The following is a 26,387-nucleotide window of genomic DNA, read 5'->3' on the forward strand; positions in this document are numbered from 1 at the left end:
GAAGCAACAGCAAGTCCATGAAGGAAGAAGGCATGAGGGTCTGGTGGCTCAACTTTTAATACCTCTTCTTCCTTCAGACTCCTACGGGATCTTTTGTAGGATGAACTCGTCAAGAGACCTTCTTTTGTAACCGGAGGCCTTAGTCTTTGTGTTCCTGGACCTCATTGGGTGCTGCTCTAGTTGCGCATCTTACCAAAGGACGCGTGACCAGTTCTGGAGGCCCTTGCTTGGTATTTGATTAGCATGAACTCCTTGATTGAATTTGTCCAGGGAGCTGGTGAGGACAGCCAGAGCAGGAGATGCTTACTTGTGGTGGGTAAAACCCACTTCCATATGACCTGGCAGGGAAGTATTTTAAAAAAATATCTCCCTGAATTCCACCCCCCACCCCCAATTCATATTTGGTTGGTACATTTGCAGGGTTGAGTTCAAAGTTCTTGTTCTGAAAAAGAAATCCAAAAGGTAAGATTTTTTCAGTGCAAACAGTCAGATGCCAAATGTTGAATTTCTGCAATATAAAGTTTGAGTTGAGGGACTGTCGCTCTGCTTTGCATAGAGTCCACAGCAGGCTCCTTGCAAGTCCTTAGTCAGCCTCCATCCATTTGCCTAATCCCACGCATGCATCCCTTGCAGTGCAAAGCAGTTGCTTTGGGGGGAGCAGGAGGTTCTGCTTCTGGCTAGCAGGGAGGAAATGGGTCAGAAAAAGTGTTGACTAAGATGCAGCAGTGCATGAGCGCCTCATCTGAGAACCCGGAAAAGGCACAAACGTTTGACAAACGGCTTGCAAGAGAAAAGGAATCTCTGCAATTTTACACATGGCCGGCTTCCAGCTGCGTGTGGCTGCCTTTTCGGCAGAAAGCTGCTAATCAGGGAGGCGTTGGTGTGATGGCAAAGAAACAGACTTAAACACTCAGGTTGGTGAAGGAGATCCCGTCTATGTTTGGAACCCAAAGTGTTTTCAAAAGCAACTGAGAAGAAATTAACCCAGTTGTGGCTTTGTCTAAGGCAGCTTCCTCTGTTTCCTGCTAGCCCCACAGCTGCAGTCTTCAAGGCCCCATCTGTCTTAGGGACATATGCACACACCCAGTAGTCTGAAAAGGGGAGGGGAGGGATGCCATCTAGGTTTGGTGTGTACACCCCTCTGCGTACAGACCTTGGATGAATGCAGGCTGAAAGTGGGGCCGGGGTGCAGTTCTTCCTCCACTGGTTCATTTCTTCAGGGCTGTAGTCATTCAGATACCAATCAGCAGCAGTAAGACCATGCTGAGGGTTTGATTGGGGTATCCCTGCATGCACACTGGCCATGACATCATTTGTTCCACAGACCAATCACACACTGAGTAAAGAAATATTTTCTTTTGTCTGTCCTAACCCTCCCAACACTCAATTTTAGTGGATGTCCCCTGGTTCTGGTGTTGTGTGAGAGTGTAAAGAGCATCTCCCTATCCACTCTGTCCATCCCCTGCATAATTTTGTATGTCTCAATCATGTCCCCCCTCAGGCGTCTCTTTTCTAGGCTGAAGAGGCCCAAACGCCGTAGCCTTTCCTCATAAGGAAGGTGCCCCAGCCCCGTAATCATCTTAGTCGCTCTCTTTTGCACCTTTTCCATTTCCACTATGTCTTTTTTGAGATGCGGCGACCAGAACTGGACACAATACTCCAGGTGTGGCCTTACCATCGATTTGTACAACGGCATTATAATATTAGCCGTTTTGTTCTCAATACCCTTCCTAATGATCCCAAGCATAGAATTGGCCTTCTTCACTGCCGCCGCACATTGGGTCGACACTTTCATCGACCTGTCCACCACTACCCCAAGATCTCTCTCCTGATCTGTCACAGACAGCTCAGAACCCATCAGCCTATATCTAAAGTTTTGATTTTTTGCCCCAATGTGCATGACTTTACACTTACTGACATTGAAGCGCATCTGCCATTTTGCTGCCCATTCTGCCAGTCTGGAGAGATCCTTCTGGAGCTCCTCACAATCACTTCTGGTCTTACTTAAGATGGTGCATTTATTTGATTGGTCCTAGTAAAGGTATTAGCAGATTGTAGATTTTTGATATTGCATCTAATGGCAATAGCTGGAGGGGGTGCAAAGTGCTAAGTTTTGCCAGGATCCTCACCACAGCGTGCAAGCAGCCGCTTCCCCTCCCCTTCAGAGCCGTTCTGGGCAAGGGGAGCAAAACAGAGGCAAATGCCAGAGAAGACCCAGAGAAGACGCAAACGCCTGTTTTGCGCCCCCCCCCCAGCTGGAATGGTTCTGAAAGGGGGAAGGGGCTCTTTGCACGCTACAGCGAGGCTGCCTGCAAAACTTAGTGCTTTGCACCCCCTCTAGCTACGCCACTGTCTAGTGGACCAACACAGCTGGCTATGATTTTTCTGACTAGTGGAAACATCCTTTGCTATGGTGAGGGTGGAGGAGCGTGGCAGCTGCCAGACAAGACCTTGGGAGTGAGCAAACCCAGCAGCACTCTGGGGATGATGCCTTGTCATTGCTGGATGACTGCATGTGTGCTGATAAGCATGACTCATCAAGGGCTGCACGAGCCTTCTGCCCCCCCCTTTGGGGATGCATTTCAGGTAAATCCATGCAGTTTGGCCAGCGCATGTAAGATGTCATGCTTGAGGTGCCAACTGTAAATGCTCCAGAGTCTTATCAGACCTTCACTATGCAAAAGATATTGCATTGACCCAAATATCGAAATGGGGGCTCTGTTGTGACTGCAGAGCTGGCCAAAGCACTGACACATTTTAACCAAAAGCTTCCTAAGTCTTTTCTGTTCTAATTTGCCTCTTAGGAACAATTTTCGAGCCACTTAGAACAACAGCCAACTCATACCAGATTCTTGTGTCTCTCTGCCAGTTTGCTGCCCATGACAACACGTGTGCTGGGGCTCATTCCAAGTGGAACAAAGAGGCAGGCTGGGTCCTCCTTCGTGCCTCCCACCTTCAAGGGTGTGTGGCCCCATTTGAGGCTTGCCCTGATGGGAATTCCCTTCTCCATTCATTTTAATTGAATCTTGAAAGTGCACTGGCTCTAACCTGGATCTGTGGACGTGTGTGTTCATTTCAAGATGAAGTTCTTTGAGTTTTTGAACAAAGACAGCCAGAGGCTTCCAATTTAATTCAGTGTAATTGACATTATATGGGTCATCATCCCCCACTTCACCAGTACATGGAGTTAACCAAGGGCCACGTGCGAGAAGTCCTACTTCTGGGGAAATGACTCTCAGGAACGGAATTCAGCACCCTGCCAGTCAAGCAGATGTGGTTGGCAACCTTCAGTCTCGAAGGACTATGGTAGAAGCCTACAGCACCCAGTATTCCCAGGCGGTCTCCCATCCAAGTACTAACCAGGCCTGACCCTGCTTAGCTTCTGAGATCAGACGAGATCGGGCATGTGCAAGGTAACAGTTGCTGTTGGTGTCACAAAGGATGTCAGCCATGTGTTCCGTTTCCAGGTCTGCCTTCCCTATCAAGTCTTGTAGAACTTGCCCCATAGGAACTTTCTGGAGGATGAGGCAGCCATTTGTCCATCTGGGCTAGTATTGTCCATGTCCCACAACTTCTCTTCAGGGTCTCTTTGGCAGCTCTTCTGCTGCCTGAGGTCCTGTAACTGGGGATGTCAGGGATTGAACCGTGGACCTTCTGCATGCAAAGCCTGTGCTCCGCCACTGAGCTGTTGCAGTCCCTTGTGTCCTGCCATACTGCTGTCACACATTGCTTTGCCCTCCTACCATTGGAAGGTCAGGGTGTGAAGCAAGAGCAGGAAAGGTCAACAGACCATCATGATGGAAGAATGACACCGTGGACGTTCTGCAAGACGTTGCATAGAGAGAAGCAAGACGCTTGGTTGCTGTATTCAGAGGCAGCCATATCTGCCATCGTGTCTGGTTTGGCCCTCTCAATCTGGGGGCTCTGTTTCTCTAGCCCCTGCAGCCACATGGGGAAGCTGGAGAATGGACAGACAAAGACTGAAACTCAGACCTCAATGAGAAGGGCTTCCAGCAAGAAAGACATTTCTCTCTTCTGGCTAGCTGTAGAAGAGGGATACTGACCAACAGTCATTGGAATTATCAGAAGGGATCACGGAAGTCCACCTTTTACACACCCCTGAAGGAGCTATTCTTAGTGCTTCTCACCCCACCATCCATTGTGGTTCCCCAAGTGGATGCTGCAATGACAGCATATCTTTAAGTGAGAGAGTTCCAAACAGGAACAGTTTGGTCAGGTGGGACTGAAGTATCAAGTGTAACTAGGAACACACAGAAAGAGCCACCTGAGTGGAGTTTAATCAGTCCTTTACTCCTGAGGATTGTCTTCACAAAGCAATGCAGCAGGAGCACTGAACACAACACAGCCTGCAAGTTGGTATCACTGCCCAGAGTGGCTCTGACAGTGAGTGGGAAGGGCCGCTTACACAGTGCAATGCAGCAGTGCCCCCCAGTAGCTATGCTACTGCAACACAGCATTCTCCCTTGGTTTGCCTTTGACTGAGTAGTCCCCTAGAGTCCTCCAGGCTGCACCTTTTGAAGTGGTGGCTGGGGAGGGGGAATAACTATTCATCTCAGCATAGCCTCCCTCCCAGTGGCTCCTACTGGTATTTCACTGGAATTCTCTCTCTCTCTCTCTCTCTCTCTCTCTCAGATTATGAGTCTTTGAGGACAGGAAGCCATCTTATTTCTTTGGCTAAGTATAATGTCAACAGCTCTGATTAATACAAATATTTTAAATATGTGTGCAAGTGTGTGGGCGGAAGGTGCTGACATGCTGGAATCCCTAGCATGTATGCACTGCTGAAACAGAGACACCTGCGTTGGCTTGGTCATGTCGTGAGAATGGATGATGGGCGGATCCCAAAGGATCTCCTCTATGGAGAACTCGTGCAAGGAAAGCGCCCTACAGGTAGACCACAGCTGCGATACAAGGACATCTGCAAGAGGGATCTGAAGGCCTTAGGAGTGGACCTCAACAGGTGGGAAACCCTGGCCTCTGAGCGGCCCGCTTGGAGGCAGGCTGTGCAGCATGGCCTTTCCCAGTTTGAAGAGACACTTGGCCAACAGGCTGAGGCAAAGAAGGAAGGCCCACAGCCAGGGAGACAGACCAGGGTCAGACTGCACTTGCTCCCGGTGTGGAAGGGATTGTCACTCCCGAATTGGCCTTTTCAGCCACACTAGACGCTGTTCCAGAACCACCATTCAGAGCGCGATACCAGAGTCTTTCGAGACTGAAGGTTGCCAAGAAAAATAGTGTGGTGGGGTCTCATGGAAGTGCATACCTACATTTAGAAACAATCAAAAATCACACACCTGCATACACACACACCTGCTGATAAAAAGACTAGACTGCCAAGGCAAAGGGCTCCAGCCAACTCTCCTCGTTGACATGCTAGTTCTCTATAAGCAGTGATTCTTGTGTGTGGAAGGATGTCCAGATGTGAAGCGGCCATCCCCAGATATAGATTTACCACCTCTGCGAGAACTAAGCCTGAGCAAGCTGAAGAACTGAATGGAAATTTTGCCCAAGACAACCTGAAGTCTGTATTCTCCGTGTGTGTGCTACTGGGGCGTGATCTGTTTGGTGTATTTGAAGCTTGAAGCAGACCCTTGTGAATACTGGGCTCCAGGTGCTGACTGCTAATTAATTCATTTTTAGCCTAGATGCCTAATTAAAGCCGTCCAAGAGGCTTAATGCCACGGGGACTGTTTTCCAGGCGGACTCTTCCGTCGTGCTTGACGTCATTGTTGGCATGAATCTCACTGGCTTTCTGGGCTAGGTGTGACTGCCTTTGTGTGGCGGTTACTAAAAATATGACATCGGTGGAGAATTGAGGCAGTCTGGGGTACTGGAGGAGAGGACACAAGTTTGCCAAGGAAAGAGAAACTTCAGGCTCCAGTTCCAAGAATGAGGCAGCTCAACGGGGCTGTCAGATCTTAAGAGGAATTAGTTGTTAGGGTGTACAGTGGGCCCTCCGTGGGAGATCTGTTCCAGGACACCCTCCCCTGTGGATGCTGATTTTTGTCGATACTGGAGTCTGTGGAAAGCCGTCACTGTCTCCCCGTACCTCAGAACACCTCTTGGGCGCAACCAGAAGACACTTCCAGTCACATCCAGGAGGTCAAGTGAGTCCCTCCAGTGAGGGTTGGCAGCTCCACTGAGTCAAATTTGCAGGTGTCAAACCTATGGATAAGGAGGACCCACTGCGCTCACTGCATCTCAAGAAGAGAGCATCAGCTGAGCCCTGCTGGATCACACCTCATCCAGCATCTCTCTTCCCATGAAGGCCAAACAGATACTTCCAGGAAGCCCACAATCCTCTCTGGCGCTAAGATATCCTTCCATGCTGTTCACTGGAAGAGTGCCTCCAAACAGGGAACCTCCCTGAACCTTAATGACTAATGGCCATTCACTAGACCTCCTCCTCTTCCTCCACAGATTTATCTTCCTTTCAAAGCCATCTAAATCAGTTGCCATATTGTCAGATCGGTTGTCATAACATGGTTGCATTGTGTGAAGAAGTTGGTCAACACCTGACAGCTAGTGTTGCATGGTAGCTAAGGCAGGCCCTGGGTTCAAGTTTCCCCTCTGCCTTGAGACCACTAGGTTGCTTTGCTCGTTTAAGAAATGTTTATTCTGACTTCCTGTCCCCCATACAGGCAAGTAAGGTGGCTCACAGCAATTATTATTTCAATTTATATTCCATGGCATCAGGGATGCTTACAGTATCTCCCCTAGCAGGGATGTGTGGTGGGTGGGAGTCTCATGTTCGCATGTGGGTTGTGAGTGCTTGGGCAACTCACACAGCAGTGGCGCTTTTTGAAGGACTCCAGCAGGGAGTCTCTGCCTGACCTGCCTCCCCACCCACCGCACATCCCTGTCCCCCATCCCCAATATGGAAAGTATAATACTGGTTTACCCCATAAAGCTGTTGTAAGGATTACTAATAGGTATCTGAAGTGTTTTGAGCATGTATAGAAGTCTTGATGGTGCATAGCATTCTGTTTTTGCCACAGGAATATACTAATATACTGTACAGTGTGAGTGGGGGAGATACAAACACAGGCACATTATATTCCTGCTTGAACCATATGGCTGCCTACTTGGACAGCCAGACATCTCCCCTGGGATATGTCAGCTTCACAGCTGACAGCAATCTCACTGAGCCTGGGCTGGATGGATGGCCAGCCAGAGCCCTTTTAAAGGGAGAATTGAGGGGGGTGCAGGGGGAGGAGCAGGTCAGACAAGAAAAGGAAAAGGAAGCAGCAGAAGGCAAGAGAAGGGGAATCGGGCAGTTGTGAGCAGCAAGAGTGGACAGTGCAGTACTTTTGAGAACCTGTTGAAATTCTGCTCTTTTAAATGTGGGGGATTTTTGCACATAATTCCTAATAAATTGCACTTGTAACCATGGGGAGTTGGTTAAATTTCTTCCCAGCCTGCAGGTGCACACATTTGATCCCTGTTGCGTACATGCAATATTGGGCAGAAATGGCTTAACAGAGACGCTTATAGTGAGCCCCCCGGTCATTTATTGAAAATCCAAAAGGAAGGGAATTTCACCATATGGGAAAGGGGAGGTAGGAGAAGTTCAAGCAGGCTGACGGGCAGTGCCTGAACTTGATTGGAAAGACACAAAGAAAAAGCTTGGCCAAATTGGAAACAGTAACCAGTACTGTCCAGCAGATGGACCTAGGATGCTTTCAAGAGCAAAGCATGCAAGCCCCCAGTGCACAGTGAGTTTTCAGGCTTGGAGGGAATAGCAGCTGTAGACCAAACTAATTCCTGAACCCATCTGGCTATAAATACAGTCCCTTTTGCTAGCTGTGTATCTTGTCCCAGGAAACCCAGTTCCAGTCCCTGCATTTACTGGAGTGCAACTGGGTGTGGCTTTCACACGCCAATATTAGATGCCCTGGCAGAAACACACGTGAGTATCCCTGTGCTTGACCGTCAGTAATCCAGGTTTGATGATGTCACATGGCTACCTGACCTCTCCACCCCACTTCTTCACCTACAGCAGGGGTCTCCAACCCAGCAGAGGGGCCAATTGCGGCCCATGACGAGCCTCTATCCGGCCCGCAGCCAGTCTCTGATCCCTTGAGAGCCTCTGGCCCAGTTGACCAAACACAGCCAGAGTTGTGGGGTGGGGGAATGGCGATCCATTTAAGTGTGTACTTTATTTCTTGGGCTGAGTTCGTGCTTGGAGAAGTCCTGGACATCTGAGCATTTGGCATTCCTTTATTCATTCATCTAAGTTTCATCTCTAATGTATTTATTTAAATTTAAATTTTATATTTAATTTTTTTCCCGGTGCTCGACACTGTGCCAGATATTTGATGGGGCCCTTTGGTCGAAAAGTTTATAGAGACCCCTGACCTAGAGATAGACAGTGACTGACTGGGCAGCCACTCCAGAGGAGCACTCCATGAAGAATGATTTCAGATCCACAACAAGCATGAATGCTTGGCTGATAATGAGCTTTTAACCAAATGCCAACAACTGCTGGAAGAGGAGGTCTGAGCAGCTTTTTAGATGACTGAACTGCATAGGAGCTACTGGAGAGTTAGAAATGTTGAAAATAGGGGGGAAACCAGTGCTTTCATCACAGGGGGTGGCAAGGTTGGCTTGTTCCCCCTTGTTCACCTGCCAGTCCTCCAGCTAGGGGAAGCTGAAGGTCCATAGAGCCCCCCCTCCCCAAGACCTTGAGGTTTCAGTGGCACAAACCACTTCTGCTCTTTGCCGCAAGGCCCTGGGAAAATACTCAGCAGTGTGGCTGAAGCAGCCCAGACTGGATTTAGGTGAACCAATTCCTTCTCACAGACAACACAGCTGTAGATTTTCTAAGTTTATCATGAAAGGATAATTACGAGTACTTAGGTTATGCGGAACTCAAAAGTACTTAAGTCAGGCTGCAAGCAACAGTCCAAAAGCATCACAGCAAATGGAGCTGAAAGTGTGGCCTGCCCAACAGTAGCGCTGGCAGGAATCCTGAGAGCAATGGGGTTTTGTACCTGAGAGGCAACCTTTTGACCACATCCTGTCCAGTCTGGACCCCAGGGTATCTGAAGCTTCCGGAACACTGATGTCCCTGACTGATGCCACCTCCCTGAGAATCTCAGCTGGGGGCCACTTCTAATGAGCAGCTCAGCTTCTTCAGCCCTGCAGAGCCATTCCAGTGGACAACTCACATGTGGCCAGCCTGGGAAATAGCTGGAAAGCCCTTCGCCCAGGCGCAGCAATGCCCAGCAACCCAAAATGGAGCTCCAGCAAGAGCCGGATTTCTTGACAGAGGTCAGCCAGGTGGGGCTCCACCCAGGCAGGCCAGTCCAAAACTCTCTTTCCCAGTGGCAGCAGCAGTGCCCACTCTACCATCTGGGGTTCGGGAGGAGGCAGTGCAAGCCTTAGCCCCAGGGCCGCCAGCTACCTGGCACTGCTTCACACGCAGTACCTTCCACCCATCTGCTCTAAGGAAGGGGCTGGCAGAGCAGTGGGGCAGGAGAGAAAAGTAGCTGCACCATCTCCAGAGGGAGCCCCAGTACTCAACGGGGAGCAGCCGTGTTGTAAGGGGTCCTGAAGAAGCAGCACACAGTCTCCGAGGCACTTCCCCTGATCTGTTGCACTGTCCCAAAGGCAGCTGGAGCACAGATCCTGACTCACTCACTTGCAATTCCTCCTGTGGTCCTGGGAGGGATGCAGCTTGCACGGCACGCAGCCCTTCTCTCTCGCTGTTCAGGCCCTTTTTCGAACAGCCGCGTTCTCTCCAGGCTGACTTTTGGCAACATTTAACAATCCCGTTTTTCAACTTTGCGCTTTGGAGAAGGGCAAGTTTGGAATTGAGGAAACAAGCAAGTGCTACAATAGGATCAGCCTAATTAACGTGAAATAATTGCTCTTGACAGCACCTATTAATTTGGGGTCATGGAATCGGAGTGGCGTGAACAGATGCTGTTGTAATTTCCCTGTTACAAGAACAGAGGTGGTAGTAATGCTGAGAGCCAATGTGCTTGTCACAATATATATTGCAGCCAGGTGTGCTGCTCCTGCCATGATTTCTCCCCCCCTCCAACGTGTGATCAGACTGAGCCAGCAACAATATAACTAGGAAAACCAATGGCAGGATGGTTGGCATTCACAATACCCAGTCGGTGGCGTAGCCGGAGGGGGGCGGACCACCCAGTCTGGCGGGGAGCCTCAGCGCGGGGGGGGGAGAAGCGGCCCCTCCCTTCAGAGCCATTCCTGGCGGGGGGGAACGGAGCCACCCCCTCTATGGGAGAGCCAAGCAAAAGACCAGGGGTGGAGCCAACTCTCTCTGTGCCCCACCCTCATGGAAGCTTTGTGTAATTCCTCTGTCTTCAAGGAGGCTGTTCCAAGTAGGGGGCCCCCCTTGCAATGCTGTTTTCAATACCTCGTGACTGAACACCGTAGGACTGTAAAGAACTGTTGTACCTTTTAAATCTTTGCAACTTATCAACACCCAAGGGGGGAAATCTGGCAGCTCCTTAAAATTATACAAATGTCGTCGTCTGTTGATGTTTCAGGGCTTGCTTGCCATTAATTAGCTGATGATCCAGATCTTGTTTAAGTAGTAGTTGGTTTCCATCCGTTACAAAGTTCTGTTTTACATTTGTTGCCAGCTGAACAATCCAGGCCTTCTGTTCCAGAGTTAAAACCCTTCCAATGTTTTAATAACACATTCAGCCTCACCCAAATTTATTGTGCTGAAATGCTATGAAGAGACAGCTGGAATGGGGCTCAGTTTGAGCTGGAACGTCTCAAAAAACCTTGTTTCGTGCTGGAGTAGACATCTTCGTGATGGTGATGGTGATGGCGCAAAGCTAATTCTGTACAGACATCACACATGTTAACACATATAGCAATTCAAACAGGAAGCTTTTGGTCCATGGCTTGGCTTAATAGAATAGTTTTCAGTCTTTCTGCTTTAAGAGGTCCAACTTCTGCCTGCAGTCCCTCCTCTACAGGTTCTCCTCCCCCATCCCCCATTCCTTGCATTTGAACGGAAGAGTGGAAGACTTTTAAAACCAGAAGGTTGCCCATGATGGGTACATCACGGCTTGTAACCTGTGATGGACTTTCCTTCCACAAATCTATCCAATCCCCTTCAAAAGGCATCTAGGCCAGGCACCATCACCGCATCCTGTGGCAAGGAGTTCCACAGGTTAATCGCATGCTGGGTAAAGAAATATCTTCTTTTGTCTTTTCTAACTCTCCCAACACTCAATTTTAGTGGACGTTCCCTGTTTTAGTGGATGTTCCCTGGATCTGGTGTTGTATGAGAGGGATAGGAATATCCATTCTATCCATCCCCTGTATAATTTTATGCATGTCCCCCCTGAGGGATCATGTTCCCCCCCCCAAGTATCTGTTTTCTAGACTGAAAAGCCCCCAACACTGTAGCCTTTCCTCATAAGGCAGGTGCCCCAGCCCAGTAATCACTTTGGTCACTGTTCCAGTTCCAATATATCTTTTTTGAGATGTGGCAACCATAACTGGATTCAATACTCCAGGTGTGGCCTTCACACTGATTTGTACAATGTCATTATAATATTGACTGTTTTATCCCAATCTCTTTTCAATGATCCTGGGCATGGAAATAGCCTTCTTCACAGCCACCACACACTGGATCGACTCTTCCATTGAGCTGCCCGCTAGCACCCCAACGTGTCTCTCCTGATCCATCACAGGCAGCTCAGAACCCTGTTCAGGATCTTCATTCAATGAGGAATACGCATGAGATAGCCCACTTCTCTGCACATGTGTTGAATTACACAATCATGCTTTATCTTTGTTGGAAACTGAGCGCTTTCCACATGCGCTGCCTCCGATGCATCCTCGGCATCACCTGGCAGGACAAAGTTCCAAACAACACAGTCCTGGAACGTGCTGGAATCCCTAGCATGTATTCACTGCTGAAACAGAGACGCCTGCGTTGGCTCGGTCATGTCGTGAGAATGGATGATGGCCGGATCCCAAAGGATCTCCTCTATGGAGAACTCGTGCAAGGAAAGCGCCCTACAGATAGACCACAGCTGCGATACAAGGACATCTGCAAGAGGGATCTGAAGGCCTTAGGAGTGGACCTCAACAGGTGGGAAACCCTGGCCTCTGAGCGGCCCGCTTGGAGGCAGGCTGTGCAGCATGGCCTTTCCCAGTTTGAAGAGACACTTGGCCAACAGTCTGAGGCTAAGAGGCAAAGAAGGAAGGCCCACAGCCAGGGAGACAGACCAGGGACAGACTGCACTTGCTCCCAGAGTGGAAGGGATTGTCACTCCCGGATTGGCCTTTTCAGCCACACTAGACGCTGTTCCAGAACCACCTTTCAGAGCGAGATACCAGAGTCTTTCGAGACTGAAGGTTGCCAATACAATGTCTCTGAAGCCAAGACTGCCTCTTGCTAGGCCTAAAACCTGCCGGTGGCATCACTAAGGTTTACGTCACCCAGTGCAGGAGGCCAGTGCATCACGCCCATGGTGGACCTCCTCCCCTGCACTAGGTGGGGCTTTACCCTGGGCAGTGGGCAAGGTGATGTGCCAGTGCCCCGCCCTGGCTGGTATTTTGGCTATAACTTTTGATAGGGAAATATCAACATAGTATGTTTAATTGCGTTCTGCATGTAATTATGGATCAAATGGTTTATAACATAATGGTATTATTCAAAAATACCAAGATTTTAAAAATTTTGGCCAGTAGTGATGTCTCCCTCTCAGTGTGCATCACCTGATGTGGCCTGGATCCCCCCCCCCATACTGACACCACTGAACCTGATAGATTTTTCCTTCTTATATCATGCTGACTTTTCACGTTTTTGAAGCTTGAAAAGTTACATAAGAAGAGCCCCGCTGGATCAGGCCAAAGGCCCATCTAGTCCAGCTTGTGTGTTCCCTGAAGCATTTACTGAGATACAGAAAGCTAACATAAGAACATAAGAACAGCCCCACTGGATCAGGCCACAGCTCATCTAGTCCAGCTTCCTGCATCTCACAGCGGCCCACCAAATGCCCCAGGGAGCACGCCAGATAACAAGAGACCTGCAAGGCCTCCTGGGAATTGTAGTTTAAGAACATAAGAACAGCCCTACTGGATCAGGCCACAGCCCATCTAGTCCAGCTTCCTGTATCTCACAGCGGCCCACCAAATGCCCCAGGGAGCACACCAGATAACAAGAGACCTGCATCCTGGTGCCCTCCCCTGCATCTGGCATTCTGACATAACCCACTTCTAAAATCAGGAGGTTGCGCATACACATCATGGCTTGTACCCCGTAATGGATTTTTCCTCCAGAAACGTATCCAATCCCCTTTTAAAGGCATCCAGGCCATATGCCGTCACCACATCCTGTAGCAAGGAGTTCCACAGACCAACCACACACTGAGTAAAGAAATATTTTCTTCTGTCCTAACTCTCCCAACACTCAGTTTTAGTGGATGTCCCCTGGTTCTGATGCCCCAGCCTGAGAACATAAGAACAGCCCCACTGGATTAGGCCATAGGCCCATCTAGTCCAGCTTCCTGTATCTCACAGCGGACCACCAAATGCCCCAGGGAGCACACCAGATCACAAGAGACCTCATTCTGGTGCCATTCTTCTCCCAGCACGCTAACATCTACGGTCTTCTCTGTGGTCTTCGCCTCTTGTGATGTGGCTTCCAGCTTCTGGGAGATTCTTTGGCGGCTCTGTTTCTAGGGCAACTGCCTATAGTTGCAAATTGTCTGCCTTCCGCTGTCAGAGAGGGAGAAGCAATTCATTACTACAGCCCATTGCCCTAGAATCACAGCTGCAGGACCAGGAAGAGTTTTTCAGCTATTTTCAAATGCTGTGCTCCAGACCCCCGTGTGGCACACCTGTGGACCTTTCATGGCACACCAGTTGGGAGTTGCTGCCCTCACTCAGGCCGTGCTTCTGAGTCGCTTGCTGTTGGTGTGGGGATCCTGATGGGTTCTGGCTGGCTCCTTCCTCTTGTGACTCGGCCTCTCTGGCCTGCCTCTTCTGACGCACTTGGCCTTTTGCAGCCAGAGCTGGAGACTTGCTGAGGCCTGGCACTCTCTCAGAGTTCTCAGGTGGTCACCTGGGTCATCTCAGTACACCTGGTGAGAGCGGCAGATCCCTGCTTGTGTTGCCTTCGTTTTAGTATTCCAACGCATGTCCCTTTGGAGCCTGTTTTCAGCACACACCCTGTCAAAGTCCGGGAACGTGCTATTTCTTGCTTTCAAATGCTCAACTTCACCATGTTCCAGCATCTCCTGAAGGCTCCTCAAGGGAACGTCCTGCGAGGTCAGCAGCAATAAAAACCACCGTCTTGTTTTTGTAGAGCAGAGAAACAGATCTGGTTTGACAGAGGGGCTCTTTCTTCCCCTCTTGCGCAGGAAGAAGCAGGCCAGCCCTTTCGGAACCCGCTTCCCCTCTGCTAAGCTGCGGCATCGTACGCCAGCATGCTAATGAAGCCGTCTCCATGGAAACGGGCTCATTACTGCTCATTTTTGCTGGCCCTCTTCCAGCTTCTGAGCTGTGCTGCTTTTCCAATTTTTCAACCGCACATCATATATCAAACAAAAATATGGCATCAGTTGGAGAAAAAGAAAACCGCTGACAGCTCCGGTGAATCAACTCCCTTGTCCCAGTTAAGAGCCGTTACAGGAATCCTGAAGCGGTGTTTCGGTGGATGGTATTTCATTTTCCTGGCTGCGAGAGGGGAATGCATGAAATGTGGAGTCCTCAAAGATTTCTGTTTCAGAAATAGAGTCGACTGCAGAATCAGAGCCAAGAGCCTCCTCACCTGGTCCTCTGTTTCCAACAGAGGGTGGGCAGATGCTTCTGAGAAGCCCACAAGTGGGGCCCAAAAGTGGCAGCCCTCCCCACTGTTGGAGGTAACAGATGCCTTCACCTTGATGAACACAACCTGTCGGTTTCATAAGTTTCTAAAGCACTCAGTGAACAAGCAGCCATTGTCTTGGATACGAGAGACTCAATAACTGAGTTAACAGCCCAATCCTGAGCTGCCCATTGCACTGGGACTGCCATGGAATAATGTGCGCAACAGGGCAGCCGCCACCGGCTCCTCAGGGGAAGGGGACTTCCATCCCCTTCCTCCAGGTAAGGGATGTAGCCCCACAATGGGGCTACTTGATTCTGCGGCAACCCTTGGGCCACATGGCCTGACTTGGAGCTCAGGATTCGGTGGAGCTGAACTCCAGTAGTTCCGCCTCTCTCCCACTCTGCTCCCCCCCCAGCATGCCTCTCCCTCTCTCACCCCCACCTATCCGCCACCCGGCAGTCCACACAACCGCTGAGCAGCGGAGTACCGGTGTTCCACCAGTGCTAGCCCAGTGCCCACTGGGACTGGGGTAGCTTTGGTGCTCAGCCAGCACTAAGCCTCGCAAACGTACCTTACGGCACATTTGTGACAGTGCGTGCCAGTGGTAAGCCGGCATGCACTGCTTAGAATTGAGCCCTAAGATAGTAGGGCCTGAACCCTCTTCAGGCAACCTGTAACCATGGGCAGCTTCCAACGAGAGTGTGCAGCATCCCTACAGAGTGGATAGAGAGATGCTCTTTCTCCTCTCACACAACACCAGAATCAGGGGACATCCACTAAAATTGAGTGTTGGGAGAGTTAAGGCAGACAAAAAAAAATATTTCTTTACTCAGCATGTGGTGGGTCTGTGGAACTCCTTGCCACAGGATGTGGTGACAGCATCGGGCGTGGACGCCTTTAAAAGGGGATTGGACAAATTTCTGGAGGAAAAATCCTTTACGGGTTACAAGCCATGATGTGTATGCGCCACCTCCTCATTTTAGAAATGGGCTACGTCAGAATGCCAGATGCAAGGGAGGGCACCAGGATGCAGGTCTCTTGTGATCTGGTGTGCTCCCTGGGGCATTTGGTGGGTCGCTGTGAGATACATGAAGCTGGACTAGATGGGCCTATGGCCTGATCCAGCGGGGCTGTTCTTATGTTCTTATCCACAGGGAGGATTTCTTCCACAGCACAGTGTCTGGTTTCTTTTCTTTCTTTTTTCTTTCATAATTGTGCCAAGGTGGCATCAGATGGTATTCTGGGTTGCACCGCTGCTGGATGGATGGGAGAAATATGGCTACAAACACATTACCTTTGATTTATTATATATAAACAAATGTTATCTGGGCATGAGTGGCTGATGTAGTTCTGCACGTCTGTGTAAGTAGTGAAGAGAGGGTGACAGTTTATCTGGCCATCTTTGGCTTAACTGTTGTGACATCACAGAAAGGCTCACCAACCTGAGCCAAACAACTAGAAACTAAGGGGAGGAGACATTATCTGTGAGAACAAGCCCACAAGCAGACTTTTGATAAATGGATAATCTCTATAACAATTGCCTGCAGTCTATGGGCTTTCCAGTAAGCCTTTCCTCCTGTTGCTTGGGCAAGAGTAAAAGGCTGAGGGGCCAAATGGAGAGTGAGAAAATCAAGGATTTATAAATGAACAGGAAAAATCTGTTGAAGCCTGTTTCTGTGCCTTTAACAGTAGCTTGATTGGTGGTCAATGTGTGAAGTTTTCCATACAGTGGCAATAAGGAACAACACCTAACATCTGCAGAACAAGCTGTTGTTAATGGCACAGGAGCAGGGACCAGTAATAAACCTTGGCAACCCTAGGGAACTGTTTAGGATCAGAATGTGCTTTGCTGGACTTGCTTATCCCAGCCCTACTGATCTTCAGTGGGACCACCTGGAAGTGTAACCTGTGTGAATGCACAGACAGATCGCTGCACAGATCTCTCTTGCCTCTCTTGCTACACAGTTCTCTCTTGCCTCTGATGAAATCAGCTCTTGCATAAAAAGCTCACATCAGAAGAAAAATGACTTTTAGTCATCCTGCATCTGATGAAGTAGGCTGTAGTCCCCAAAAGTTATACCAGCATAAATGTGCTAGTCTTTAAGAAGCTACAAGACTCTTTGCTGTCTCTGTTGCAACACAGCAACCCCTTCTCCTGAAATGTGTTTCTACTGTTATCCTGGGGTTCTGCTTTTTCCAAAATGATTGGTGTTGCTGTGGGGCAGTAACTGTGATCTTCTGGTTTGTGTGTTGCAGTAAGGTTACAAACCTGTGCGTAATTCCTTGGAATTAAGTATTTGCTTTGCTATAAATCCCCGCTAATTGGGTAAGAGGCACTTTTTCAAGTGGGTGCTGGCAGGACAAAGTTCCAAACAACACAGTCCTGGAACGTGCTGGAATCCCTAGCATGTATGCACTGCTGAAACAGAGACGCCTGCGGTCATGTCGTGAGAATGGATGATGGGCGGATCCCAAAGGATCTCCTCTATGGAGAACTCGTGCAAGGAAAGCGCCCTACAGGTAGACCACAGCTGCAATACAAGGACATCTGCAAGAGGGATCTGAAGGCCTTAGGGATGGACCACAAGTGGGAAACCCTGGCCTCTGAGTGGCCCGCTTGGAGGCAGGCTGTGCAGCATGGCCTTTCCCAGTTTGAAGAGACACTTGCCCAACAGACTGAGGCAAAGAGACAAAGAAGGAAGGCCCACAGCCAGGGAGACAGACCAGGGACAGACTGCACTTGCTCCCAGTGTGGAAGGGATTGTCACTCCCGAATCGGCCTTTTCAGCCACACTAGACGCTGTTCCAGAACCACCATCCAGAGCGCGATACCAGAGTCTTTCGAGACTGAAGGTTGCCTACAGAGCTCCTTTTTTTAGCAGGGGGAGAGTAACTGGCCCACCTCACCCCAGCACTGTCTGTTCTAGTGGCTGTCTGCTGGTATTCATTTGCATCTTTTTAGATTGTGAGCCCTTTTGAGACAGGGAGCCATTTAGTTATTTGAGTTTTCTCTGTAAACAGCTTTGTGAACTTTTAGTTGAAAAGCGGTATATAAATACTGTTAATAATTAATAATAATAATAAACATGCAGGCTGTTGCTCCCAGCATATAGGTTTAGGGAAAGTCACACCCTAGAAACCCTTTTCAGATTTCTTTTGCTTTATAGGAGCAATGTACCCTAGAATGTATCCCTCCTTTGCCTTCTAGAAACTAAATCAACATTGGCAAGGAGGTACTCTGTAAACCGCTTTGTGAACTTTTAGTTGAAAAGCGGTATATAAATACTGTTAATAATAATAATAATAATAATAATAATAATAATAATAATAATAATAATAATAATAATAATAATAATAATCAGGTTCCCACCTCCAGGTCTTCTGTAGAAGAATCTCCACCCTTCCACAGTTCCCAGCTCCTGAAGGTGATGAAGGGGTACCTTTTTTCAAATGATTGTGATCCAGAGAGCCCAGTCCTACATGCACTTTCCTGGGATTTTGCATGATGTGGGACTGATTTCTGAGAAAATGTGCATTGGGATGGATTCCATGGCTGCAGTCCTACTTGCACTTTCCTGGTAGCAAGTTCCACTGATCACATGAACTTGCTTCCAGGTAAATGTGCCTAGGGCCAGGCTGAAAGACAGTCTTGCAGATGACATGGGTGCAATTTCAAGGTAGGATGATGCCCATATGAACTGCATGTTATAATCCAGGTGTCTCCAAACCCCAGCCGGGGGGCCAGATGCAGCCCTCAAGCCACTGTCTGGTCCACAGCCAGCCTCTTGTCCCCTGAAAGCCCCTGGCCAAACATGAATGGAACTATCTCTGGTTGTGTCTGGAGGGTGTTCTAAGGGCCAGAGAGGTTGAATGAATGAGCCCATTCATTCATTTATTCACTCATCTAAGTTCTAGCTCTATTTTATGTATATAAATTTTATATTTAAATTTTTTTTTTAACACTGTGCCAGATATTTGATGCAGCCCTCTGGCCAAAAAGTTTGGAGACACCTGCTATAATCAATAAAAGAGGAAGGAGGAAGGATTTTTTTGCTTGTCCAAGGTGAGAATCCTACAATCCAAAGCCCAGATCAAGTCACAACTACGTGTTCTGCAAAGAAGAGAATACTTATGATTCCTGTTTTCCTGGCAGGAAAATCCTATCCAATTTTCCAGTGCTGGTGCAGCTGTGCCAATGGGACATGCACTGCATCCTGTGGTGGGGAGGCAGTTTCAGAGCACTCCTCAAGGTATGGGAACATATGTTCCCTTATCTCAGGGCTGCATTGTGGTTACATTGGTACTGGAAAGTTGGATAGGATTGGACCCAGAATCTCTGTCAGGAAGAGAAAAGGGCATGTGCACCCAACCGCATATCATGACACCTGCCAGCCATATCAAACCCGTGTGTGGTTTACAAGTAGGATTAAGGAGCCAGGAGGAAAACTATAAAAGGGGGGGTGTTGGATGCGGATATTTAAACTCTCCATTGGGAAGTAGTCAGTTGGTCACAGCTGGGCTGGTAAGTGGGTGACCTGGCAAAATCTAGCACGACTTGGGAGCAGAGTGTCTGTTCTGGTCAGCATGAGCTGACAGGCTGTGAGTGCTTCAGCCCATCTCTTTGCGCTGGTCCTGCAGTTGCCAGGGCAACTGGAGAATGATGTTTTAGTGCTGACTTTAGTGAACAAATGAATTGAGTCAAAGCCCTGGTCTGCCTGGCTCAGTTTTGCCCTATGCTGAGTGGGAGGGGGCTCTTCGGGCACAGAGGAGGTGCTCTCTGACCATCCTCCTGTTTCACTAAAAGCATCTGGCACCTTAAAGGATGGTAGAGGGTGTCCTAACCACCCCTCGCTGGATTTTGGAGGGTGGATGAATTTCTATGGATGAGGAGGAAGGCAGGATGGGTGCTGTTGTGTGAATGGGGATGGTCAGGCCAGATCTGTCCTTGGGAACCTGTGATGGGGGAAGTGCACCTTCTCCATGGAGAGGTCCCTTCTGAAGAAGTCATCTCTTCAGAAAGCTTGAACATGTGGTGGATGTAAGGATGTGACATTGTGGTGGTGGTGGTGGAAGGGTTGGCGTCTTAGACCATTTTTATGCAGTTATGTGTTGTGCATCTGAAGGGTGTTGCCTGTTTTGCATTCAGATGATCCTTGATGCTGTGTCCTACCATTTTGGTCTTGTAAGAAATTAGATATTTTTTTTAGAAAAAGTAAATATACCTTCAGAAAGAGTGGCCCCAAAGATGGTGAGAAATTTATGAACAAACCAGGCATTAGAATGGCTGAGGGGTCTTGGTGTAAAGTGTGAATTTAAAATGAGAAAAGGGGGGATTAAATAAAACCTCATTAGATGGGATGAGGGAGCCCCGTGACTAGAATTCCTAATCTAATTCCTTTTTTTCAAGAAGTGGTTGTCGAGGGGTGATCTGGATTAGGGACGCATGATGAGGAAGTTCTGACCATTCTGCACCACCCCCACATGCTGCAGCGCCATTAAAAAAATTCTTCAGGCAGGTCAGGTGAAGTGCTGAGGGTTGCTGTGCTGCTTCTCTAAACTCCAAATCCAGCTCCCAAGAGCTGCCTCTTTTCCAAAACTTGCCAAGCATTGATTGACTCCCACCCCTTCAAACCCCTATGAAGCACATCCATCCTGAAGAAGTGCATCTTCTAGTAAGCATAACTCCCCCAAAATGCTGGTTTCTGGCCTATATATTTGGTGTCCAGATTTTTGCTCCTGGACCTTCCACGTTCACCTGCAGCAATAATTCTTTGGCTGTTGCACTAAGAGAATTTCCTATTTGTGAGTAAGAACATAAGAACAGCCCCATTGGATCAGGCCATAGGCCCATCTAGTCCAGCTTCCTGGATCTCACAGCGGCCCACCAAATGCCCCAGGGAGCACACCGGATAACAAGAGACCTGCAAGGCCTCCTGGGAATTGTAGTTAAGAACATAAGAACAGCCCCACGGGATCAGGCCATAGGCCCATCTAGTCCAGCTTCCTGTATCTCACAGCGGCCCACCAAATGCCCCAGGGAGCACACCAGATAACAAGAGACCTGCAAGGCCTCCTGGGAATTGTAGTTAAGAACATAAGAACAGCCCCGCAGGATCAGGCCATAGGCCCATCTAGTCCAGCTTCCTGTATCACACAGCAGCCCACCAAATGCCCCAAGGAGCACACCAGATAACAAGAGACCTGCATCCTGGTGCCCTCCCTTGCATCTGCAATTCTGATATAGCCCATTTCTAAAATCCGGAGGTTGCACATACACATCATGGCTTGAAACCCGTAATGAATTTTTCCTCCAGAAACTTGTCCAATCCCCTTTTAAAGGCGTCCAGGCCATATGCCGTCACCACATCCTGTGGCAAGGAGTTCCACAGACCACCCACATGCAGAGTAAAAAAATATTTTCTTTTGTCTGTCCTAACTCTCCCAACACTCAATTTTAGTGGATGTCCCCTGGTTCTGGTGCTATGTGAGAGCGTAAAGAGCATCTCTCTATCCACTTAATCCTTCCCATGCATAATTTCATATGTCTCAATCATGACCCCCCTCAGGCGCCTCTTTTTAGGCTGAAGAGGCCCAAACACCATAGCCTTTCCTCATAAGGAAGGTGCCCCAGTCCAGTAATCATCTTAGTCGCTCTCTTTTGCACCTTTTCCATTTCCGCTATATCCTTTTTGAGATGCAGCGACCAGAACTGGACACAATACTCCAGGTGTGGCCTTACCATTGATTTGTACAACAGCATTATAATATTAACTGTTTTGTTCTCAATACCTTTTCTAATGCTCCCAAGCATAGAATTGGCCTTCTTCACTACCGCCACACATTGGGTCGACACTTTCATCGACTTGTCCACCACCACCCCAAGATCTCTCTCCTGACCTGTCACGGACAGCTCAGAACCCATCAGCCTATATGTGAAGTTTTGATTCTTTGCCCCAATGTGCATGACTTTACACTTACTTACACTTAAATGCATCTGCTATTTTGCTGCCCATCCTGCCAGTCTGGAGAGATCCTTCTGGAGCTCCTCACAATCACTTCTGGTCTTCACCACTCAGAAATGTTTGGTGTTGTCTGCAAACGTAGCCACCTCACTGCTCACCCCTCTCTCCAGGTCATTTATGAAGAGGTTGAAGAGCACCGGTCCCAGGACAGATCCTTGGGGCACACCACTTTTCACCTCTCTCCATTGTGAAAATTGCCCATTGACACCCACTCTCTGTTTCCTGGTCTTCAACAAGGTCTCAGTCCAGGAGAGGACCTGCCTTCTAATTCCCTGACTGGAGTTTTTTCAGTAGCCTTTGGTGAGGGACCATGTCAAATGCCTTCTGAAAGTCCAGATATATAATGTCCACGGGTTCTCCCACATCCACATGCCTGTTGACCTTTTCAAAGAAGTAGTAAGTAAGTAAGTAAGTAAGTGGTAGTAAGAGTGCTCTTCTATACACTTCCAAGTGTGGTGGGGAGGGGTTCATCATTGCTCTTCCCATATTTCCTTAAGTCTTGGACAGATGATTCATCATCCATCACTCTGTTCCCTTGCTCTACAGGGTTACTCTTGAGGTGCACGGCATCTTAGTTTGAGCCTGCTGTTTGTCGGTCATTGCAGAGGAGCGTGCAAGGTTGGAGTGAGGTGAGTGGTTCATATTTGTGTGCTGAGCAAACGGAATTGCTATGGTGAGTCTCTACCTTCTGAAACCAGGTGTGGTCCTTTTTCTCTAAGGTGGCACATGGGGTCAAATATGGTTGTTGCCTCTCTCTCTCTCCTCCCCTCCACCTTAGTGGCAACACCTTTCCAGGGTTCCAGATGGGAACTCTTCTCCACCCTCCCTGGAGATGAAGGCCAGGGATTGCACCTGGCCTTCTGTGTCCAAGGTAAGTGCCTAGCCACGGATCTTTAACCCCTTACTCAGGTCTTGTGTCAGTGAACGTATGCGAGGAGCTTTACCTGTTGAGATGCTGCCCATTTTGCAGGGCACAGGATGCTTGATGCAGAAATGCTGGCTCAGTATTCAGGGCACACCCAAACAGCATCTTCAAAGATGACACCATCCTGGCTGGGAGTGGATCTGCTCTCTTGCCTGGAGCTTTGCATGTGGAAGTTCCATCCCCTTTCTGTGTTGGCTGCTGATTAAAGGTCTATCCTAGCTTGGCTAGCAAAGACCTTGGCCCAAGGCAGTTGGAGAGCTGCTGCCTCTTAAGCGGCCAACAGGCGACCTTTGGTCTTTCCTCTCACCGGCCCTGACCTCAAGGGGGTACAGGCACTAAATTGTTCCCAGCCTGGCATCAAAAAGGAGCAAAACGAGGGACCCTGAAAATGTCCTCAGATTTCCTGTCTCGCCAGGGCCCATGAAAGGGGGTACAGGGTTAGGATTGTACCTTGGTCTGGGATCAAAAAGGAGGCCCTCTTTTGGCTTAAGGAGGGGAGCAGAAGTTTCCTGTGATCTCAGAAAATGGTTGCATCAATTGTGTGAAGACCAGCATTCGCACTGAATGTAAGCCTGCATAGCTTTATATATTGTAATTTGTATGGTTTCAGCAATGCACCTGCTTTGGAAGCTCTGCTCTTACCAAAATGCCTGCACCATCTCTTTCCCTGGACTGAGCTTGGAGAAAATCTCTTACAAATTAGTCTGTAGCCAGAAGCTTTATTTGCCCACCTCATGCTGGCTGCCTCCTGTGTCAGTCACCAAGGAATTTCTCCCCTTCCTCAGAGCAGATTAAGCAGAAAGCATTTTGCAAAAAGAGTGCCAAGCAAAGATTTGATCAGGTAGCCTGAAACGAAGAGATGTTTAGCAAGTGGGTGAGAAATCTGGAGCCAGGTATGTGACATTGAAGGAAGGAAAGCAGAACTTGTCCAGTAAGTCCCCACCCACCCACCCCGATATGCTCTTGTTCCGGAGTCTGTTGGTAAACAGCCTCTGTATAAGAGCTTCTTAGAGCAAACTAACATACTATTAATGCTCGTCTTCTAGAATAGAGCAGCAAAGGTTAACCCTTCTGGGTGTTCTCTGATCTGATTCCAGTCACGTGCCAACTGGCTGGGCTTACTCGGGGACAAGCACAGCATACTCTGTGCATGTTCAGGCACTTCATCAAAATCTGATCTTGTTTGATGTGTGTGGATCTTAACTTTTTCCAAGAGAGTCTCCTGAACGAGCTTAGAATAATGAGCTTTTTTTTAAAAAAAAGGTGGGATCTTGCTGCCAGTGAAACCAAAGTGTAGTTTTGCATCATTATTAATCACCATCTCCTTTATTAGATCTTGCATCCCGGCGGATGGGTTTGCAAGCCTGGCAGTTTATTAGTTCCCTGATGGATCGATGTAATTTATTATCTTGGCAGAGCATTTGAAGGAAGGCATCGCTTGTGCACTCAGAAGGCTCAGATGGCCAGCAACAACACCACCAGCATCGCACAAGCCAGGAAGCTGGTGGAACAGCTCAAAATGGAGGCCAATATTGACAGAATAAAGGTAAATCTCTACTGTCATGTGTTTTGTGGAATCCTGGGGGATTACTCTGAAGCTGGTCGATCTTCACCTGCCTTGTAGAGCAGCAGTTTTTTTTTTCAGTGTCTTTCTTATCACAGCACACTGACCTCTATGGTGACCTCTGTGGTTGCTTTAGACTCTCACACAACACCAGAACCAGGGGACAGCCACTAAAATTGAGTGTTGGGAGAGTTAGGACAGACAAAATAAAATATTTCTTTACTCAGCGTGTGGTTGGTCTGTGGAACTCCTTGCCACAGGATGTGGTGATGGCATCTGGCCTAGATGCCTTTAAAAGGGGATTAAACAAGTTTCTGGAGGAAAAATCCATTATGGGTGACAAGCTGTAATGGGTATGTGCAACCTCCTGATTTTAGAAATGGGCTACATCAGAATGCCAGATGCAGGGGAGGGCACCAGGATGCAGTTCTCTTGTTATCTGGTGTGCTCCCTGGGGCATTTGGTGGGTCGCTGTGAGATACAGGAAGCTGGACTAGATGGGTCTTTGGCCTGATCCAGTGGTTCTTTTCTTATGTTCTTATGTGTTCCCCTTTTGCAGTATCACTTCCAGGAGATTCTTCTGGGTTCTGTAGCTCTGTTTTAAGGGCAACTGTCTGTAGTAATCAATTGTCTGTTATCTTCCTCTTCTGGAAAGCCAGTGGAGGAAGAGATAATTTGTTACTATATAGACCGTTGCACTAGAAACAGAGCTGCAGAACCTGGAAGAATTTTTCAGTGATTTTTCAGCTGCTATGCTCCAAACTCCCACAACATACCTGTGGACCATTCACAACACACCAGTGTGCTGCAGCACATTGGTTGAAAATGGCTTTTGTAGAGTGTATTCCGAATACATGCAGGGCAACAGTAAGGATCCCACATAAATGGATTTACTGGAAAACCCGTAGTGTGCATGTATTCTAATGGGAACTCTTAGCATATTTCCTAACGCTGGCATTTGGTCAGGTTTGGGGGCTTAGCTCTCATGACTGTTGGCTCACCCAAAGCTCTGCCAAGCCTTCTTGTTGAGGTTAATAGAGCCAGTGGGATTTTTAGCTGAGCTGAAATGCTGACAGTCGTGCTGCAAACTGGCATACAAAACCCTAGGCTTGGTTTGAGTGCTGGGTCATGGGCTGCAATTCCCCGTGTCCCAGGACACTTGAGTTTCTCACTCTTGATTGGTGGCTCTCTACAGCTCACAAAACTCTTTTGAACAATTGTTGGGAGTTGTGTAGGATCAAATGTAGTTGTGCAGCAGTTTCAGAGAAGCTGCAGCATAGTGAGTTGTTCTTGCACATGGAGTAAGGTATCCCCCTCTGTTTAGCTTTTTTGTCTCCTGAAGACTTGCCAATCGCAAGCCTGCCTGTCCATTTTCCAGAAGCACTCAAGTAGAAGGCTTTCTGAGCCCTTGGTATTGGGAAAGTAAGAAGTCCAGTTAGTATGTGTGTGATGATATGGGGAAGTTGATGATATGGTGCAAGGGAGGGCAGGTGTGCTATCAGGTGTGATCAGGTTATCAGGTGTGCTCCCTGGGGCATTTGGTGGGCTGCTGTGAGATACAGGAAGCTGGACTAGACGGGCCTATGCCTGATCCAGCGGGGCTGTTCTTATGTTCTTAAGTTGCCACCTCATACTTAATTGGCCAAGTACGAGTCTCCTATTAGAAATTTATATTAACAGTATGGTTAATTGTAAAACAACAAACACTAGACTTTTTTTACTCTTACCCTAACCACCAGGAGATATGGACATAATACCCTGCTTTTGTGCTTATTTACTAGAAAGCAAGTTCCATAGAATTTAATGGAGCATACTCAAAAGCAAGGGTGTCTACAATTGCAGCCTTGGTCTGTTTTGTAGTAGTCAGCTAGAGGGGGTGCAAAGCATTACATTTTGCAGGGATCCTCACTGCACCATCAAGCCGCCCCTCCCCTTTGGAGCCATTCCGTGCCACTAGAACAGGGGTGTCCAAAGTTTTTGGCAGGAGGGCCACATCAGCTCTCTGACTCTGTGTCAGGGGCCGGGGGGAAAAAAGAATTAATT

At 48.4% G+C, this 26,387-nt stretch overlaps 1 protein-coding gene and 1 pseudogene across 1 annotated transcript in view; one reads left to right on the plus strand and one right to left on the minus strand.

Moving 5' to 3' along the window:
* The window catches only part of GNG2 (G protein subunit gamma 2), a 65,532-nt gene that overhangs the window by 32,981 nt on the left and 6,164 nt on the right, over positions 1-26,387 (plus strand). The window contains exons 2-3 of the mRNA XM_066610692.1: positions 22,402-22,484; positions 24,197-24,326. Coding sequence (XP_066466789.1) covers positions 24,240-24,326 — 87 coding nt within the window. The 5' untranslated portion in view covers positions 22,402-22,484; positions 24,197-24,239. The remainder of the gene's footprint in view (positions 1-22,401; positions 22,485-24,196; positions 24,327-26,387) is intronic.
* LOC136638198 (5S ribosomal RNA) lies at positions 3,312-3,431 on the minus strand (annotated as a pseudogene).

Source organism: Tiliqua scincoides, chromosome 1, assembly GCF_035046505.1.
Source record: "Tiliqua scincoides isolate rTilSci1 chromosome 1, rTilSci1.hap2, whole genome shotgun sequence".
Classification (NCBI taxonomy): domain Eukaryota; kingdom Metazoa; phylum Chordata; class Lepidosauria; order Squamata; family Scincidae; genus Tiliqua; species Tiliqua scincoides.